The sequence below is a fragment of the Eubalaena glacialis genome, chromosome 10, assembly GCF_028564815.1.
Source record: "Eubalaena glacialis isolate mEubGla1 chromosome 10, mEubGla1.1.hap2.+ XY, whole genome shotgun sequence".
Lineage (NCBI taxonomy): Eukaryota > Metazoa > Chordata > Mammalia > Artiodactyla > Balaenidae > Eubalaena > Eubalaena glacialis.
In genome coordinates, this window is record NC_083725.1 from 41618634 (window position 1) to 41635868 (window position 17235).

At 36.0% G+C, this 17235-nt stretch overlaps 1 protein-coding gene across 1 annotated transcript; it reads left to right on the top strand.

Annotated features, from left to right (window-relative positions):
• The first annotated feature begins 4533 nt into the window (after nt 1–4533).
• On the top strand, nt 4534–11110 carry LOC133099150 (stromelysin-1-like). Its single transcript, XM_061202632.1, has 10 exons — nt 4534–4685; nt 5458–5702; nt 5793–5941; nt 6069–6194; nt 6592–6756; nt 6943–7087; nt 7982–8115; nt 8410–8569; nt 9673–9776; nt 10708–11110. The coding sequence occupies exons 1-10, from the start codon at nt 4575–4577 to the stop codon at nt 10806–10808; spliced, it is 1440 nt and encodes a 479-aa protein (XP_061058615.1). The 5' UTR covers nt 4534–4574; the 3' UTR covers nt 10809–11110.
• Nucleotides 11111–17235: the final 6125 nt, after the last annotated feature.

The window sequence follows — 17235 nt, forward strand, 5'->3', positions numbered from 1 at the left end:
TATTCTATAATGCAGAGGGACTACATCACCTTATTAGTGCTTATTTTTGGCTGATGAGATTCAGTTTTGTGGAAAAAAAATAGATAAAATTTTATAACTTTTCCATGATCAGCATGATGTAAAAAAGTATACACAGGTATTAAAAAATCAAAAGTACAGTAAAGTGTTAATAGTGTTTTCCTCCTAGCAGCTTGAATGTAAATGATTTATTTTCCTCTAACTTTTTTCTATATTTTAAATTTTCTATAGTAAAAATACAAAATTTTATTGAAATGTAAAAAATTTAATTGAATGTATTTTGTAGAAACATGGCTTTCCATCACCAACAAAATCAACTAAACATCTACAGTAATTCCCCTTACATACTAACGAGTTCCGTTCCGAGATTGTGTTCATAAGTCCAATTTGTTCATAAGTCCAACAAAGTTAGCCTAGGTACCCAACTAACACAGTCAGCTATATAGTACTGTACTGTAATAGGTTTATAATTCTTTTCACAAAAATAATACATAAAAATCAAACAAACACAAAAAATAAAGAAAACATTTTTAATCTTACAGTACAGTACCTTGGAAAGTACATCAGTACAGTACAACAGCTGCCATAAAGGGACTGGCATCGAGTGAATGGGCAAGAAGAGTTACTGACTGGAGGAGGGAGAGGAGGTGGGAGATGGAGGAGCTGAAAGATGGTCAGCAATAGGAGACGGAGGGCAAGCTGCAATTTCACTCACGCCTGACGTTGATGGAACGCATGTTCACATCTTTGAAAGTTCGCAACCTGAAGGTTCATATGTAGGGGACTTGCTGTAAAATAAATTAAATAAACTAAACATCTTAGCTGCAGGCTAATGGCTTTCCACAATGAGCTTCAATCTGTCTTCCCATAACTTTATTTTTCATTTTTCATTATTCCCCTTCACACATTTTTCACTTCAATAAAAAATTAACCCTTTGCCATTTTACGTATAGACTCTAAATTTTCTTGACTCTGTATGGTTGTTTATCCTGTTCCTGGATTTTCCTCTATGTCCAAATCATTTCAGGCTTCACTTATTTGTGGCTTTACCTTGGGCTTTTTCTAAACTAAACAGCTTTTCTTCTGCATATTTCCGGTACAGCTTCTTTCTTTATTTCTTATAAAATCTTATGCAGAGGTCATCTCCTCTACTAGATTATACCCTTTTCTCCTTCATTCATTCCTTCATTCTGTCATCTCATCCTTCCTTCTTTCCTATTTTTAAGTAGCTAATTTGGTTGCTTTTTTTTTCTATATTTCTCGTTTAAATATTATCTCCAAATCTACAGTCTTACTTTGTTTATTCTGAAGCATTTAAGACTCAGACACTTGAGAAATGAATGAATACCTGAAAGAATGATATATCAGCTGGAGGTAGCAAGGATCATGTGTTATCTCATCTGATTAGTCATGGAGAATCATGATAAATAGGAAGACAAAAGTGAAAAGTTATGAGACAGAATGTTACTTGGACTAACTGCCTGCTTTTGAATCTAAGTTTGGATCAGATTTAAGTTTACTTCTAGGCCTCTGATCCCTGGAGGTCAGATTTACAAAAGCACCCATTCTGACCCTTGTATATATTTCACCGTATGACAAATGATTGTTCTGTGGAACAGTCATTTTCCTTCCTGTGTAGAAAAAGCCCATTTTTTACCTAGTGTTCACAACTCCCCTCCACATTTGATGTGTTGTGTTGGCCAAAAATTTTGACAGAAAAATCAGAACGAACTTTTTGGCCAACCCAATATTTACTCTTTCTTACTCTTTTTCCTTCTTTTTTCCCTTCTTTCCCTTTCCCTTTCTCTTTCCCTCCCCTCTTCCTTCCTCCATTTTGTCTTTCCTTCCTTCTTTCTTTCCTTCCTCTTCCCTCTCTTCCTTCCTCCACTCAGTTACTCTGTAATTTGCCTATTCCTTTGCATTAATCTGTTCTCTTTTAAAATTTAATCCACAAAATTCAAACTATCTCATTCATTGTCAGAAAACTCCTTGATTCCACAGTCTTAGTTTGGGTGTTCAATAGATATAAGAATAAGTATCTTAAGTATATAAGTCTTTTATTTATTCTCTTATTAGAGAGACTTAAGATGATAGCTTGAAACTTTTTCTATGAAAATAAAATAAAATAAATCAGTTATTAGGGTATTTAGTAAATATGACATGTAAGATCTGGGAATTTAGATATGCATCATTTGTGAAATTTTTGACTTTTCATTTACCTGTTTGACTTTTGCTGTGAACCTTTCATTCATAATTAATATATTAATTAATTCTCTACCAAATTTTGAGGTTCCTGCTGTATGCAAGGCCCCATCCTAAGTATTAGGAGTACAGAAATAAATGGGAAACAGTCCCTACCCTCAAGAATTTACAGTAATATGGGGAGGCAGATAAGTAAACCATTACACTACAGTTCAGTATGAAAAATCAGGAAGGTACAGATACTGTTAAGAAATAAGTAATGAACTCTTCCTGGGGCTCAAGGAAGACCTCTCAGAGAAGTCTGTTTTAAAAGATGACGAAGTTCTGCACTGGCAAACTTGTGTTTTTCTCAGGAAAAAGATGGCCTCTTTTGTCAATCACTTTTGAACAGTTGGGAAAATAAACATAAAATCTGTCAAGTTTCCCTCTAAATTTAAAAACTGTTTTATAAATTATGCTAGCAGAGAAAATTTACAAAGTAAAACCCTTAATTTAGAAGGAATTGACAATTGTGGATGTCATAGCTCTTCTTTTAATTTCTCACTGCCTTTTCTGCCTGACTTCATTGTTTCTTCCTGGTACAAGCCCTTACCACTCCAACCCCCTTAGCTGCCCTGACATCAGTGTAAACAAGTATTTTACCCTTATCTCAGTCAAAATGAAACAAGACACTAAGGAATATAGAACTCTAGTTTTGAGGTGTCTTTGAACAGAATCTAGCCTAAAAATGGATGCTTAAATGTACCGTATAACCCCCTGCCAACTGGTCATTAGGCATCTGGAAACCTCCAGCTACAGGTTACAACCACTGAGGAATCCTATTACATCTTCTATAAATATTGAGTGAAACATCTCCAATATTTCTTTAAAAACACACAAAAAGTAAAGCAAAAAAGGAAAATGCAAAAGGGATGCAAGTGGGAGAAATCAAAACGTACACTTATTAAATGTTCATTAAACGCACATTTTTATTCATCATTTTACTTAATTCTCACTCCCAGGATATTCTGCTCTTCAGTAAACAAATAAGCAAGCAAACAAAGAAAAAACAAAGTGTGGTGATAAATAAAAGTTTGTGCACTTAGTAAATGTTTAGTAAGTGTAAGTTTTGCTTCCTCCCACTTGCATCCTTTTTGAATTTCTTTTTTAATTTATTTTTCTAAGGATATAGGAAGTAAGGTTGGTGGGGAGATAGGTGGGTGGCAGGTGGCAGGAGGATTGTATGTAAAGTGTTTAACAAAGTTTCTTCTTCTGGGAAGGTTTAGGGTCTTCCTTACAAGCATTTATTTCACACAAGTGATGTGAGCAGTACTCTAGTTGACAAAGAAAAAGAAAGAAAAGGTAGGAAAGGGAAGGGAAGGAAAAGAAAAAGGAAAAAAAGGAGGAGAAGAGAAGAGAAGAGAAAAATGATAAGCAAGGGACAAGAATTTAGGATGGCTTTTTTTTAAACTTTAAAATATCTACAAATTTGAATTTAAGGAGGAAGAAAAGAGATTGAAAGAGAATAAGAAAAGAGTAGAAGATAAGACAGAGAAGAATTTCAGTCTAGTGAACAAAGTAATTTATATCAATTCTTTGAGTATTTGTGGAGTAGCTATTACAGGTCCATCACCCACTAATAAATTGGGTACAGAATTAAGACCAACCAAAAGAAAATGGATATGTGTCCTTCTTCCTCAAAATCTTGAGGAATGAGCATCCTTCCCATGAGCATCTCCTCCTCAAGGACCAACAAATCCAAGCAGAATGTGACAATAGGTATTTCAAATCAAAGGCTCAAAAAGTGAATTTCCCTTTCAATTTTATTCTAGATAGTATTTCTTCTGTTTTTACAGAATTTGATAGTATAGACTGCAGCTATTTATGTACAGCTTTGCATTTACTTATATCTTATTACATTTGATTTTAAATATGTTCTTCTTAAATTAAAATTACATTTAAAAGTTCTACAGAATTCTGACTTTTTTACCATGTCATCCTACTTCTCAAATCCACAAACATAAACTATCTAGTAAATTCCAGTCACATTTTTTTTCCAGAATAAAAAAAAAAATGCCCCAGTTTTCTTCTTACCAAGACAGGAAGCATTTCCTGGAGATTAATCACTCTTTTGACTTGCAAAATTGGAAAGGTTGAGAGAAATTAGTAAAGTAGGTTGTATCATCCTATTTTGGATTTGGAATTTTTGGAAATGGTCCTGCTGCCATTCATAGGAAAGCAATCATGAGTCAAGCTGTGTGTGGGAGATCTAAACAAACATTGTCACCCTATAAAAGTCGGACTCCAGACCATTAACGTAGAAGAAGATAGGCAGAGAGCAAGGCATTAAGACAACAGAGAGCTGAGAAAAGTCAATGGAAATGAGGAATCTTCCAGTTCTGCTGTTGCTATGTGTGGCAGTTTGCTCAGCCTATCCATTGGACAGAGCTGCAAAGGACAAGGATGACAGCATGGACCTTGTTCAGGTAATTAAGGGAGCCAGCCCTCACGCTCCCTGACAGGGCCAAGTGGAAACCCTCTCTGCTTTCTATTTATAAAACTCACAGAACTGTTTGAACTTAATGTATAGGAAGTTCAAAGGCAGAGAGTTATAGAGTGTTGTACGTGGAGAGGGTCTCAGTATCACCTATTTGGACTCCTCTTTTGATGCCAGAAGAAACAAAAGCCAGAGATATTAGGCAATTTCCTAAGATCAAAGCCACCTTACTAGCAGCACTGCTTAAGACACATGATTAACAAGTGGAGAGTATATGAAATATATCTTGCTTTGGAACTTCTGTAGGTATTTTAATCCAATATAAAGTTAGATGGATATTTTTATTTCTGGTGTCATGTTTAGACATAGAGATTTGTCTAAGTTTTTTTCTCAAGCCAGGTCCTTGTGAGAAGCATAAAGTGGAAAATTGAATAAATGTAGCTGAAATATACAATTATGCACAAGGAAGTTTGTTTTGTTTTTCTCCTTTAAGTTCCCTGGATAATTATCTTGATTTTCCAATTCATTGCAATTTTCATTGCTTTGGTAGTAAAATAAGCTGCAGAGATACTCTGTTACAAAGATAAAATGAAAGTGAGGAGGAGTCTGCAATTGAAGAATTAAACAAATATGACACTTACTTTGATTTCAATAAACTAGAGGAATATTTCAAATAGATTAAGTGAGCAACTGTACAAGTTTACCATAAACCACTAAAAATCATAAGAATGACCTAAAAACTATACTTATGTTTCTGCTAGCAATACCTAGAAAACTACTACAACCTTGAAAAGGATGTGAAACTGTTTGTTAGAAGAAAGGACAGTGGTCCCGTAGTTAAAAAAATACAAGAAATGCAGAGGTTCCTGGGGTTGGAGGTGACAGGGAAGCTGGACTCTGACACTCTGGAGGTGATACGCAAGCCCAGATGTGGGGTTCCTGACGTTGGTCACTTCAGCACCTTTCCTGGCATGCCCAAGTGGAGGAAAACTCACCTCACTTACAGGTAATGGGTCCAAAGAGATTTTGACATAATACTGAGGTTTATAAATCACTATCACAGGAGAAATAGTATCTTCAATTTTTTTTCATACAGGATTGTGAATTATACACTGGATTTGCCAAGAGATGCTGTTGATTCTGCCATTGAGAAAGCTCTGACAGTCTGGGAGGAGGTGACTCCATTTACATTCTCCAGGATCAATGAAGGAGAGGCAGACATAGTGATCATTTTTGCAGTTCGAGGTAAAAAACAGAAACAAGGAAAAAAAAAAAACCCATGCAAAATTTTATCTGTTGTTGTTTCATTAGAAAAGATTCCAGAGAGATCCTAATTACTAATCTTGCCAATAAAAAATTTTTTCTCTCTTAGAACATGGAGACTTTAGCCGTTTTGATGGACCTGGAAATGTTTTGGCTCACGCCTATCCACCTGGGCCAGGGATTTATGGAGATGCTCACTTTGATGATGATGAAAAATGGACAAAGGATACATCAGGTTAGTTATACATCTCTCAGGATGATTTCAGTGTTAATTTTTGTTTTAACTTGGAGAACTCTTAATAGCTAAGAATACTGAAGAAATGGGGTGTTATGGATTTCCCAATGGGTCAAGAATCAGCAGAATCAGGCTGGAGATGGGAGTAATTGGATATGGCTGGATACTTTGTCCCAGAGATTGATTTCAAGAATGAGCCTTGAAAAACACTTGGCTTTCCATTAAGTGTACTCAGTCAATTGATCAATTAACCAAAAAAAAAAAAAAAAAAAAAAAAAAAAAGAGGGGGGAAGCACTGTGTGCTTCCAGGAAGTAAACAAATATAATACACAGCTGATCTGTGTAATGTACATGTATTTAAGGAATGAGTAACTATTATTTATGATTTCTTAAATAGGGATCAATTTATTCCTCGTTGCTGCCCATGAACTTGGTCATTCCCTGGGTCTCCAACACTCGAACAACAGTGAAGCTTTGATGTATCCAGTCTACAAGCCATTCGCAGACCTGACTCGGTTCCACCTTTCTCAAGATGATGTGAATGGCATTCAGTCCCTGTATGGTGAGTGATGCTGGAAAAATTAGGCATTGTAACTTTGCAATGACGGTCTTCAGGAAAGCTTCAAAATGCTGCATAAAGCATTTGTAATTTAACTCAAAGGACTTTGAGAATGTTTGGAAAGGATATAAATTGACAGAAGAATCACATTTCTTCTAATGTTTGCATCCTCATATCTGTTCCCTTTAGGACCTCCCACAGCTTCTCCAGATGACTCTGTGGTGCCCACAGAATCTGTGCCTCCAGAACCTGGCACACCAGCCACATGTGATCCTGCTTTGTCCTTTGATGCAGTCAGCACTCTGAGGGGAGAAATTCTGTTCTTTAAAGACAGGTCAGACCAGAAAACTATATTTTCCTATCTATTCTTTTGATGTATCTATACAATGCTGAGCGAGGAAAACAAACAGAAACTTGATAGGGATTTTTAAATATTTAAAACAAAAAATTTTGCTCTGAACTTGGAATCTTTCTGATGCTTCACTTTCCACATTTTCCTAAAATTGTCAAGTTCATTTTCAAAGACTTAGGATGATTTGATTTTTACCCTGTAATTGTCATTCCCAAGTGTTATAAGTTACAGTTGCTTTTCAAAAGGCACAAGTAGAACTTTAGAATCAGAATTTTATCTTTACTTCCTTTAAAAATGATACCAGGATACCATTACATTTAATCAATTAATTTACTCACTGCTGGATAAATATGCACATGATAAAACTGCACAAGTGGAAAGAAAGTTAAAAGAAAGTCATCACCACATCATTGACTCTTAGTTCCTCAGTTCTCCCTATCTTCATCCATAGTGATGAACTCTTAAATATCCTTCCAGAATTGTTCTGTGTATATATAAAAATACACTTACATGCACATATACATACACACACATCTGTCTATCTTTTTCAAAATATAAATGATGGTATAATATGTATATTGTTTTGCATGAATTGTAGGTATTTAAAGGTTACAGTCAGCTGATTAATTTGCATTGTAAGATAACTTTCCTTTCACAGAAGACATTACTCTGGTATCCTATGGCAACAGGTCCAGTGCAATCTTCTGGAAAAAAAGGAAAGATTTTTCCCCAGTGACAACATACCTAATTTCTGTCTGTCATCGAGCCTAGAGGATGTGGGAATGGGGGAAGATGTGTGAGACAGGACAATGAAGAAAATATGCTGAAAGGTGAAAGACTTCTTTCAATTTTCATTTCTTTTTACATATTTTTCAGACATTTTTGGCGCAAATCCTTCAGGACACTTGTACCTGAATTTCATTTGATCTCTTCGTTTTGGCCATCTCTTCCTTCAGGCATAGATGCTGCATATGAAGTTATTAGCAAAGACAGTGTTTTCATTTTTAAAGGTAATTATTATATAATAATTTCTTTAACTTGCTGAAATAAAGCCTCTCACTGGAAAATTGATTAAGAGTTTAATTGGAAATTGCTCAGAGTTGTAAATTCCCTCATTTGGTCTGTGTTCATTCATTCAAGCTGCAAATTTTTGTTTAATGTCTATTTTGAGCTGATGACTAAATCTAAAATTCTGGTTTCCTTTTTACTATGAAAATCAAAGGTGCTAAGAAGTATTTCTAAAACCAAAGATATCTGTTACAGATTCAATGTGATTGTGATTTTTTTAAAAAAAAAACCCACAGGAAATCAGTTCTGGGCCATCAGAGGAAACGAGGTGCAAGCAGGTTACCCAAGAGACATCCATACCCTGGGTTTTCCTTCAACAATAAGGAAAATAGATGCAGCCTTTTCTGATAAGGAAAAGAAGAAAACATACTTCTTTGTAGAGGACAAATACTGGAGGTAAAATTTGATTGGAATGACTTTGTATGATCCTAATTAGGGAAATTATTTTCTTTCTCTAAGGAAATCCCCCGCCTTACTCTTAGACCTGCGTCCCTCACAGTAGGAATGGTGGGGCTTTAGACAACTGTGGGGAAGTACTTACTTTCAAATATAGCAGTGCCTGATAACAGGCATTTCTTAAGCTATCCTGTTTTGAGTCCCATGTACAATAAGCTGGAGCTTCCCTTTGTGCTGTTGCCCCATCCACCTGGAGTGTGCTCCTTTCTCCTCCACCTACACAAACCCTGCCCATCCTCCAAGTCCTGGCTCAAGTCCCACTACTTCCATGAAGCTTTCCCTGCTACATTCCAAACCCAACTGGACTTTTCTTTTTTGAAAGAAGCCCTGCGAATCCAGGCCACAGGGAAATCATTCCTTTCCCTTTGTCTTATAATCCACTCATTGTTTGAGTGTCTGTCTTGATTTCCCAACTGTACTATGTGATTCTCAAGGGCTTCCCTTAGCCTCACCCATTCATTACCTCTGCCTAAGAGGATGACAGGTAATAACAGTCTAGCTATATAGGACCCTCAGAGAGGCTAATTCTTGGGCTATCTGCCCAGACTCTGAGATCTGGGCGGACCAACCAAGGTCCAGCCAACAATCAAAGATGCACTTACTGTGCTTTGCTTCTTGCCCAATCCCTTTTCCTAGGCGACTGCCATAGGAAATCCAGATGTGCAGGGTAGGGAAAACATATACATACAAAGTATGATAGAGAACTTCAAATTTGTATTTTAGATGAATGATTGAGTTCACTTTATGTTCATATCTTTGTGATAGAAGGATGATTAAGATTCCTTCTGTCCAGACCTAAGAAATATGGTAACAAACAGCATCTGCTAGATCAGGGTGTTACCTCTGTTTCTGGTAGAGGTTTTAAGAGCTAAGTTTGCAGTACCATTAAAGTCACGCATCTCTGTAGCACTAAACATGTCTGACATTTATTTGCAGTACTTGGAAAGTTTGTTAGAATTCCACATTAAACCTAACATGATTTACGAATTTTGGTAACATGACCTCCATGCAATGCTGAGCTTTGTTTCTTTTACTCGGTGCAGATTTGATGAGAAGAGACAATCCATGGAGCCAGGCTTTCCCAAGCAAATAGTGGAAGACTTCCCAGGGGTTGACCCAGAGGTGGATGCTGTTTTTGAAGCATTTGGTAAGAGGACCCTTATTTTGTTGGCAGTGGGGCACTTGAAACAGTCTATAGTATCAGAGGGAAGAGGAAAATTGAAATAATATTTCATAACAGTTTTCTTTAACCAGGTTCCTCCTCTCAACCCTAAATTTCAACTTATGAATTTCATATCAATTATATGACTACCTCATATAATAAGCTATATAAAAATTCCCTCAAGTGGTGTGGCCAAGTTTAACACTGACCAGCTGGCTTTCTCTATCCCACTGCTGCTACTAATTCCCAGGGAGATTTTCTCTGTCTTTCCTGAGTAGTCAGTCAGTTGCCAATATTTAACTTTCCATGAGCCCAAAGTCTAAAAAAAGATTTTTTTCCTCCTCAGGGATAGATGGGTGGAGGGATAGATGATCTTTATTGAAAGGTAATCTGAGCACCATGATGGCAGAGCCATAAAGGATCATCTGGCTCTGAAAGAGTCCCTGTGCCACTCTGAGGCCAGAAATGCCCCTCAGGCTGCCTCATGAGGAAAGGGGAGGAGGAGTATTGGGAAGGAAAAGCTTAAAGATACCACAGTTTCCAAAGATGCAGAGAATTTTATCTGACTGCAAGCAGAATAACCTAATAACTCAGAGCATGGTTTTGCTGTCAGACAGAGCTGAAGTTGAGTGCCATCTCCATTCTTTCCCTGTTGAGTGACCTTGGGCAAGCATCTAAATTTGTCTGAACCTCAAATTCTTCATCTGTAAAATGGAGTTAGATATACATGCCTCTTAGGATTGTTGCAGAAATAAATGAAAAAACATCAAGTAAAATGTTTAACATAGTCCCTGGCAAGTAGTATAATTCTATAAACACTTTCTGCTTTTAGGTATCTATTATTATGAGTTTTGTACTTTGCCAAATTTATTTATTGGAAAAAATATCTCACTATTTCCCCTGTCTGTGTTTGCAGGGTTTTTCTATTTCTTCAATGGATCTTCGCAGTTGGAGTTTGACCCAAATGCAAAGAAAGTGACACATGTTTTGAAGAGTAACAGCTGGTTGAATTGTTAGGAGAGATGCTTAGAAGGCATAACATGGGAATTCTAAATGAAGCTGATATCTCTTCACCTAAGTCTCTGTGAATTGAAATGGTTCATTTTCTCCTGTGTGTGCAGTGACTGAGAATGAGAGTGTGAGCTGGTGTGTCTTGCCCGTTAGCTTCACAAATTACAGGGCATTCAAATGGGCTGTGTGTTTGCGCTTTGCTCACATGGGGTAGCCTCCCACAGGGAAGGAAGAAGCACTTGTGCAACAGACAAGTGACTTTATATAGAATATTTTCTTATTATTTAATAAAGAGGAGTTGTCAGTTATTTTATTTTATTGTTTTGTTTGTTTCAAGGACGAGTTGTCCTCACAATCTTGGGCGCATTGTGGACTGAGCAGGAGACAGTAGAGGTGGCAGGATTAGGATCTCCACAGCTGGGACCTCACAATGGGCTCATCCAGAACCAGAAACAATCTGCCACTTGCCCTCCCCAGGTACCCTACAAAAGAGATGCTATTTCCACCAACCAGGCATCATATGTGTTCCTGACATACCTAAGGAGAAAGATCTAGGGAAGTTGTCACCTTATAGGGCAGGCTCTGAAAAAAGTTGTGAAGCAGAATCCTATAATTATAGCAAATCACCTAGTTCACGTACTTCATTATTCAGGTGGGGAAATAAACCTGTTGTTCATCTTTTGCTTTTACTTATATTTTACTTATATCCCATCAATGGAGCCCCTTTCCCTGCCTTAGCAAACAAATGTGCTCATATTCCCCCTATTCACACATGAAAATATCCTCCTGTACTCATTTTTTATCTGTCCATGCCCACAAGCCCATGGACAACTGCATATCCTAAAACTGGTTTGCCACTCCTAAGTAATAAGTGTAACACGGTATCTGCTACACAGTAAGAGCTCATTCATGCTGTAAATTATTAATTCATTTGAGAATAATCTTTTAATCATATTCCGTGTGTCAGGCATTGTGCTAGGTTGTGGGCATAAGAGCCTGAGAAAATGGACACAGTCCCTGCCTCATTGAGATTATAATCCAGCAAGAAAGAATATATGCAAATAATGACAAACATGAACATGTAACTGTAATTTTAGTAAGAGTTAAAAAGGAAAAAAATTAGGCTTCTTTGATAGAATAATAGGAGGATCTACTTTGATCTGGGTGGTTTTAGAAGAAGTTTTGGGAGAATGGCATTGGAGAAGGTTTTGAAGGAAGACGTGAAAACTTGGTGAGAAGATGATGGTTTGGACTAAAGTGGTCACAGTGGAGAGTCAGAGACAGGAATACATACATACATATATATATATATATATATATATATATATATGATTGACAACAGAACTCTATGATGGCTTAGATATGGAGTTTAAGAGAGGAAATGTTGCCAGAATAATTCCCAGATAGCTTCCTTGAGCTTAAGTGTTGATGGGGGAAGACCTGAAGAGAAGCAGGTTTGTGAGGAAAGGGCAAGAGTTAGGAAGAATTGCTCAGTTTTGCCAATTTTTGAAATGTCTGAGAGATTTCCAAGTAAGACCATGAGGTAAATTAGTCTAGAACTCAAAAGAGAAGATACAGTAATTATGTTTGGTGATGGATGTTAACTAAACTTATTGTGGTACTTATTTTGCAACGTATACATATAGCAAATCATTATGCTGTACACCTAAAACTAATACAACGCTATATGTAAATTATATCTCAATATTTTTAAAAGAGAGAGAAGATATAAACATATGGGATTTTTCAACATTTAGATTGTTCTTAAAACCATGAGTATAAGACACACCATATGAGAGATTTTAAGATGGAACCCTAATAAATAACAACATTTTGCTGGGGATTGAACATTTCTTTATTTTAAAAATTAACTAAATTATTTGGTTTATTTTTTTTTGATAGGTACTATGTAGCCACGGCACAAATTCAAAAGGTAAAAGACATTTTGTATGAAAAGTTAATTTTCCTCAACCCGTTTCATCACATCTAATTCCTTTTCTCAGAGCAACCAAGTAGATTTCTAGGAATCCTTTCAGAGCTATTTTATACATATACAAACAGTAATATTATATCATTTTTTAAGTTAAAATTATAGCATGTAAATTTACACTGCTCTGCTCTTTGCTATTTTCACTTACTATAGTTTGGCAACAATTCCACATTAATACATGTGGAATTTGCTTCACTCTTTCATTGGCTCCATTCTATGAAATAAATATGTAATTTATTTATTCAGTCTCCTATTGGTCACTAAATTAGTGATTAAATAAATGTATATATTAAAGAAATAAAATTTAAAAATTAAAATAATAAATTAAATATATTTAAAATAAATAAAAATATATTAAAATTTAATAATATTTAAAACATTTACTTGAAAAATATATCATATACTTGAAAAATATATAATATACTTGAAATAAAAATAATGAAAAGTAAGTCAGATAAAATTGTGTGTGTCAGTATTATTTTCAGTATTCAGTAGGTTATTTTAAATATTTTTTTTAACATCTTTATTGGAGTATAATTGCTTTACAATGGTGTGTTAGTTTCTGCTTTATAACAAAGTGAATCAGTTATACATATACATATGTTCCCATATCTCTTCCCTCTTGCATCTCCCTCCCTCCCACCTTCCTTATCCCACCCCTCTAGGTGGTCACAAAGCACAGAGCTGACCTCCCTGTGCTATGCGCTTGCTTCCCACTAGCTATCTATTTTACGTTTGGTAGTGTATATATGTCCATGCCACTCTCTCACTTTGTCACATCTTACCTTTCCCCCTCCCCATATCCTCAAGTCCATTCTCTAGTAGGTCTGTGTCTTTATTCCTGTCTTGCCACTAGGTTCTTCATGACCTTTTTTTTTTTTCCCTTAGATTCCATATATATGTGTTAGTATACTGTATTTGTTTTTCTCTTTCTGACTTACTTCACTCTGTATGACAGACTCTAACTTCATCCACCTCACTACAAATAACTCCATTTCGTTTCTTTTTACGGCTGAGTAATATTCCATTGTATATATGTGCCACATCTTCTTTATCCATTCATCTGATGATGGACACTTAGGTTGCTTCCATGTCCTGGCTATTGTAAGTAGAGCTGCAATGAACATTTTGGTACAAGACTCTTTTTGAATTATGGTTTTCTCAGGGTATATGCCCAGTAGTGGGATTGCTGGGTCATATGGTAGTTCTATTTGTAGTTTTTTAAGGAACCTCCATACTGTTCTCCATAGTGGCTATATCAATTTACATTCCCACCAACAGTGCAAGAGTGTTCCCTTTTCTCCACACCCTCTCCAGCATTTATTGTTTCTAGATTTTTTGATGATGGACATTCTGACCGGTGTGAGATGATATCTCATTGTAGTTTTGATTTGCATTTCTCTAATGATTAATGATGTTGAGCATTCTTTCATGTGTTTGTTGGCAATCTGTATATCTTCTTTGGAGAAATGTCTATTTAGGTCCTCTGCCCATTTCTGGATTGGGTTGTTTGTTTTTTTGTTATTGAGCTGCATGAGCTGCTTGTAAATCTTAGAGATTAATCCTTTGTCAGTTGCTTTATTTGCAAATATTTTCTCCCATTCTGAGGGTTGTCTTTTGGTCTTGTTTATGGTTTCCTTTGCTGTGCAAAAGCTTTTAAGTTTCATTAGGTCCCATTTGTTTATTTGTGTTTTTATTTCCATTTCTCTAGGAGCTGGGTCAAAAAGGATCTTGCTGTGATTTATGTTATACAGTGTTCTGCCTATGTTTTCCTCTAAGAGTTTGATAGTGTCTGGCCTTACACTTAGGTCTTTAATCCATTTTGAGTTTATTTTTGTGTATGGTGTTAGGGAGTGTTCTAATTTCATACTTTTACATGTACCTGTCCAGTTTTCCCAGCACCACTTATTGAAGAGGCTGTCTTTTCTCCACTGTATATGCTTGCCTCCTTTATCAAAGATAAGGTGACCATATGTGCGTGGGTTTATCTCTGGGCTTTCTATCCTGTTCCATAGATCTATGTTTCTGTTTTTGTGCCAATACCATACTGTCTTGATTACTGTAGCTTTGTAGTATAGCCTGAGGTCAGGGAGCCTGATTCCTCCAGCTCCATTTTTCGTTCTCAAGATTGTTTTGGCTATTCGGGGTCTTTTGTGTTTCCATACAAATTGTGAAATTTTTTGTTCTAGTTCTGTGAAAAATGCCAGTGGTAGTTTGATAGGGATTGCATTGAATCTGTAGATTGCTTTGGGTAGTAGAGTCATTTTCACAATGTTGATTCTTCCAATCCAAGAACATGGTATATCTCTCCATCTATTTGTATCATCATTAATTTCTTTCATCAGTGTCTTATAATTTTCTGCATACAGGTCTTTTGTCTCCTTAGGTAGGTGTATTCCTAGATATTTTATTCTTTTTGTTGCAGTGGTAAACGGGAGTGTTTTCTTAATTTCACTTTCAGGTTTTTCATCATTAGTGTATAGGAATATCAGAGATTTCTGTGCATTAATTTTGTATCCTGCTACTTTACCAAATTCATTGATTAGCTCTAGTAGTTTTCTGGTAGCATCTTTAGGATTCTCTATGTATAGTATCATGTCATCTGCAAACAGTGACAGCTTTACTTCTTCTTTTCCGATTTGGATTCCTTTTACTTCTTTTTCTTCTTTGATTGCTGTGGCTAAAACTTCCAGAACTATGTTGAATAATAGTGGTGAGAGTGGTCAACCTTGTCTTGTTCCTGATCTTAGTGGAAATGGTTTCATTTTTTCACCATTGAGGACGATGTTGGCTGTGGATTTGTCATATATAGCCTTTATTATGTTGAGGAAAGTTTCCTCTATGCCTACTTTCTGCAGGGCTTTTATCATAAATGGGTGTTGAATTTTGTCGAAAGCTTTCTCTGCATCTATTGAGATGATCATATGGTTTTTCTCTTTCAATTTGTTAATATGGTGTATCACGTTGATTGATTTGCGTATATTGAAGAATCCTTGCATTCCTGGGATAAACCTCACTTGATCATGGTGTATGATCCTTTTAATGTGCTGTTGGATTCTGTTTGCTAGTATTTTGTTGAGGATTTTTGCATCTTTGTTCATCAGTGATATTGGCCTGTAGTTTTCTTTCTTTGTGACATCTTTGTCTGGTTTTGGTATGAGGGTGATGGTGGCCTCGTAGAATGAGTTGGGGAGTGTTCCTCCCTCTGCAATATTTTGGAAGAGTTTGAGAAGGATAGGTGTTAACTCTTCTCTAAATGTTTCATAGGATTCACCTGTGAAGCCATCTGGTCCTGGGCTTTTGTTTGTTGGAAGATTTTTAATCACAGTTTCAATTTCAGTGCTTGTGGTTGGTCTGTTCATATTTTCTACTTCTTCCTGGTTCAGTCTTGGCAGGTTGTGCATTTCTAAGAATCTGTCCATTTCTTCCAGGTTGTCCATTTTATTGGCATAGAGTTGCTTGTAGTAATCTCTCATGATCGTTTGTATTTCTGCAGTGTCAGTGGTTACTTCTCCTTTTTCATTTCTAATTCTATTGATTTGAGTCTTCTCCCTTTTTTTCTTGATGAGTCTGGCTAATGGTTTATCAATTTTGTTTATCTTCTCAAAGAACCAGCTTTTAGTTTTGTTGATCTTTGCTATTGTTTCCTTCATTTCTTTTTCATTTATTTCTGATCTGATCTTTATGATTTCTTTCCTTCTGCTAACTTTGAGGGTTTTTCGTTCTTCTTTCTCTAATTGCTTTAGTTGCAAGGTTAGGTTGTTTATTCGAGATGTTTCCTGTTTCTTGATGTAGGCTTGTATTGCTATCAACTTCCCTCTTAGAACTGCTTTTGCTGCATCCCATAGGTTTTGGGTCGTCATGTCTCCATTGTCATTTGTTTCTAGGTATTTTTTGATTTCCCCTTTGATTTCTTCAGTGATCACTTCGTTATTAAGTAGTGTATTGTGTAGCCTCCATGTGTTTGTATTTTTTACAGATCTTTTCCTGTAATTGATATCTAGTCTCATAGCGTTGTGGTCGGAAAAGATACTTGACATGATTTCAATTTTCTTAAATTTACCAAGTCTTGATTTGTGACCCAAGATATGATCTATCCTGGAGAATGTTCCATGAGCACTTGAGAAAAATGTGTATTCTGTTGTTTTTGGATGGAATGTCCTATAAATATCAATTAAGTCCATCTTGTTTAATGTATCATTTAAAGCTTGTGTTTCCTTATTTATTTTCATTTTGGATGATCTGTCCATTGGTGAAAGTGCAGTGTTAAAGTCCCCTGCTATGATTGTGTTACTGTGAATTTCTCCTCTTATGGCTGTTAGTATTTGCCTTATGTGTTCAGGTGCTCCTATGTTGGGTGCATAGATATTTACAATTGTTATATCTTCTTGTTGAATCGATCCCTTGATCATTATATAGTGTTCTTTTTTGTCTCTTGTAATA